At 32.5% G+C, this 3629-nt stretch overlaps 1 protein-coding gene across 4 annotated transcripts in view; it reads right to left on the bottom strand.

Annotated features, from left to right (window-relative positions):
* LOC108755222 overlaps positions 1 to 3629 on the bottom strand; it is a 163704-nt gene that overhangs the window by 59042 nt on the left and 101033 nt on the right. For 3 of the 4 annotated variants that reach the window (XM_018498117.1, XM_018498116.1, XM_018498119.1), the window contains one exon: positions 1106 to 1289. In XM_018498117.1, coding sequence (XP_018353619.1) covers positions 1106 to 1289 — 184 coding nt within the window. The remainder of the gene's footprint in view (positions 1 to 1105; positions 1290 to 3629) is intronic. The other variant, XM_018498118.1, reaches the window with a different exon arrangement.

Genomic DNA, 3629 nt, shown 5'->3' with positions numbered 1-3629 from the left:
CACATGTTATATATATATATATATATATATATATATATATATATATATAATAAAAAATTTACAAATAATGCTTAAAAATCAGATGTAATATGACACAATAATTTATAAAATGCGTTTACAAAATTTTATTAAAGAATAAATATGATAAATACATATACGAAGTAATAGATGATAATCATTTTTTGCATATATTAGAAATGTTATAATATGATGTACATATACATTTCATGTAATGCATTTATTGCATTTAATGCACTGAATTCAATCTGAGCACTTTATATGATTTTTGCATAAATCTCGTCCACTAAAAATGCCATATATCTCAAACAGATGGAAAATATAAGATGTTAAGCTAAACAAAGTATATAAGAACTAAGCATTTGTGTGCATTTCGTTATATCCCATACTATCCCTTTATACTTATCATCAAATAATCTTTTGCAATCCCTATAATAATCATTTTATGGGTTATGATTGCGCTAGTTATAACAAATCGATTGAATTGACAGTAATTTTATTAATATTGACAGTAAAAAAACTGAAATCATAATACAATACTAATATAACATAAAGGCATATAACAGAGTGGCGTTGAGTGGCGGCAGGTTGCATGCAAATTATTCTCACTCCTTTTATCTTTTTTTATTTTTGCGGTGTAAATCTCCGTATGGCGTAAATACCGAAGTTACCATATGTATGATAAAATCATTAAATTCTTAGTTTATATATGTGTAAAATAATACTCTAGTCATTTTACTTTTTACAATATCCTAACATTTTCGTAAATTAATAGTACATTCCGATAAATTAAGAGAAATACATAATTGTAATTGATAGATGACAATCTGAAAGAGGAAATACATCATGATTACTGGTGGTCGATGCGTGTCTTAAGGTAAAGCGGGATAATTTAAATAGGTTAACAGAAATTCTGAAATTATATCAAAAATTAAAATTGCATAGTGTATTCAATTAACCGTGTAAAATATATATTATTGATGCAATAGAATATGTTTTGTATGTTTAATTGAATACACTATGCGACCTCAATCTTTTATATAATTTCAAATTTTCTGTTAACCAATCCAAATTATCCTATACTTACATCGGCAGAAGAGTCGAAATAATACGTTCAGCTTCTTCCGGGGGTGGTGGAAATTCCTGCGTCGAAACACCTGCTCGATCCTGAGGCTCTGGACAATCCGGAACCGGACGTAATGCTAGTAGCGCCATTTTCGCTTTCCGACCATTCATGCTCATGTAACCGTCGTCCTCGGATTGATGTCCTGCTGGCATACATTTTTCGATTTATGATAAATTTTCCGAGAGCGATACAGAATAAGGAATGGAGGCGCGCAGGAAAAGAAGGGATATCCTCGCGAGACTTTCCAGGACAAAAACGATTTAATTCACCGAAGTTCCGATGTAGGTAGGCTGCTGGAAAAGTTTCTGCAAATAATATGAAAAAAAACATGTAAAATTCGGTAAATGGTTTTATTGTTTTTCGAAGTATTTGCCTTTAAGATCGATACATTTTTGCATACGCTCGAATTAATTTTCGAAGCATTTTTTTCACTCTAAGGCTGTAACCTCAGAAATCAGTGTACGAAGTGTTTCAACATTTGCTTTAGGCGACTCAAATCGCACGACGCATCTTATTTTTAATGTTTGAGAACAAAAAGAAGTCATTAGGTGATAAATCAGGTCAATACGGACAATGTGTCATCAATTCGACATTATTACTAATAATAAAAAATCAACGTGTGTGCTGTGTGACAGCTGGCGTTGTCATGATAAAGGATGATGCGACGATTTCGGTTTGTTCTATGCAATTCATTTATGACTTCTGGCAAACAAATTGTTATATACCATTCAGTATTTACAGTCCTTCGATTCTCTAAAGCCACGGTTGTCATATGTCTGGTATAACCGAAGAAACAAGCAATCATTTGCTTGGCAGCACTGCGTGAACGAACAACTTTTGTTGGTTTCGGTTCATTTTGAAATACCTAAACAGTGGATTGTTGTTTACTTTCGGGTTCATACGAATAGATCCATGTTTCGTCCCCAGTAACGATGTTGTAGACCAAATTTGACCGACCTCGGTTGAATTTCTTGAGCATTTCTTTGCTCCATTTAACACGAGCCTGTTTTTGAGCTTCGATCAAATTGTGTGGGATCCAACGACTGCAAAGTTTCCGTACGTTCAAGTGATCATGCAAAATTGTATGTATTGCTTTCATGTCAATGCCTAAGGATGCCTGAATCTCGCAGTATGTTATATGCCGGTCTCGCTCAATCATTTCACGCACAGCATCAACATTAGACAACAGATGTGGATGGACGACCTTCACGGAATTCATCACTAAGAAAGGTACGTCCAAGCTGGATGTCGGCAAACCAATTATAAAGTCCTATTGGATGGTGCTTTATTCCCAAAAGCCAAATGAAGTCGATCGATGCATTGTTTCGGAGTTAGATTACATTTGTAATCGTAAAAAATCATTGCCCGAAAATTTTCACGTGAAATTTCCATTTTTTTACAAAATCATTTCTTTTAAAATACTATACAAACAAAACTAGTTGGTTTGGGTACAAATTGTCAATTGAATTATAGGTTAAAAACATCTAATTTTACGGATATGATAGTAGTAGAACGTTGGCGCTACTGGAAGTACTAGATTGCAGAAACTTTTCCAGCAGCCTACGTATTTTAAAAGCAACATCTTTTACGATCCTTTTCAAACAGTTTTCGAAATTGAACAGAAATCGCATTACCTCCGATGTTCAGTATTTCATGATTCTAGAAATAGCTGCCACGATAAAACATTGCAAGCACTGATATCTCAAACTGTTAAAAGCAATTCGAGGGAAGCCAAGTAATAGAAATCGATCGTTCAGTCATTTTTCCTCGCAACACACTTCTGACTTATAAAAGAAAAATTTTTTTATATTTGTAACTGTAATTATCCGAAAAAAATGATCATACGTGGTCATATATGATCATGTGTGAAAATTCCATGATCAAAATGACATGAGTCTTGGCCTGATATGATACGATCACATACGATTATATGTACGTGGTCATTATACTAATTTGGATATAACTTTATATTATCATGCATAACTTTATATCATGCATGATTTTATGATTATGCACTCGATTATGCATGATCATATTTGATCATATGTGATCATGTATGACCATGCATTGTCGCATAACAACATGTTCATATATGATTCCATACGAATCATATATGAAAGTACATTACCATGAATATACACTCAACCATTCATGATCACATACGATTATTATATTAGGTTGAGTAAAAAGTCATCGCGTATTTTTTAGCTCAAAGTTGTATATACAATATCTTCGTCAATAATGAATGAAATTCAAATTTAAAAAAAGGGTTTTAAAGCTTGAAATCTCTACTTTTAAAAGCTTATCACATTTTTTAAGTTTATATGAGTTTGATAATTTTTACATACCAAAAACTACGAGCTGAAAAAGACGAAAAATTTTCTTCTCACTTTGTGGATTTGTAACGTGTCCAAAACAAATTTGAGAAAATTTTCGATTACCTATCGTGAAAGCTTGATACTTTCCCTACAAAATCGTTTTTTTT

This window comes from Trachymyrmex septentrionalis, unplaced genomic scaffold (assembly GCF_001594115.1).
Source record: "Trachymyrmex septentrionalis isolate Tsep2-gDNA-1 unplaced genomic scaffold, Tsep1.0 scaffold86, whole genome shotgun sequence".
In the NCBI taxonomy this organism is placed as follows: domain Eukaryota; kingdom Metazoa; phylum Arthropoda; class Insecta; order Hymenoptera; family Formicidae; genus Trachymyrmex; species Trachymyrmex septentrionalis.
This window is presented reverse-complemented; position numbering and strand designations above follow the sequence as displayed.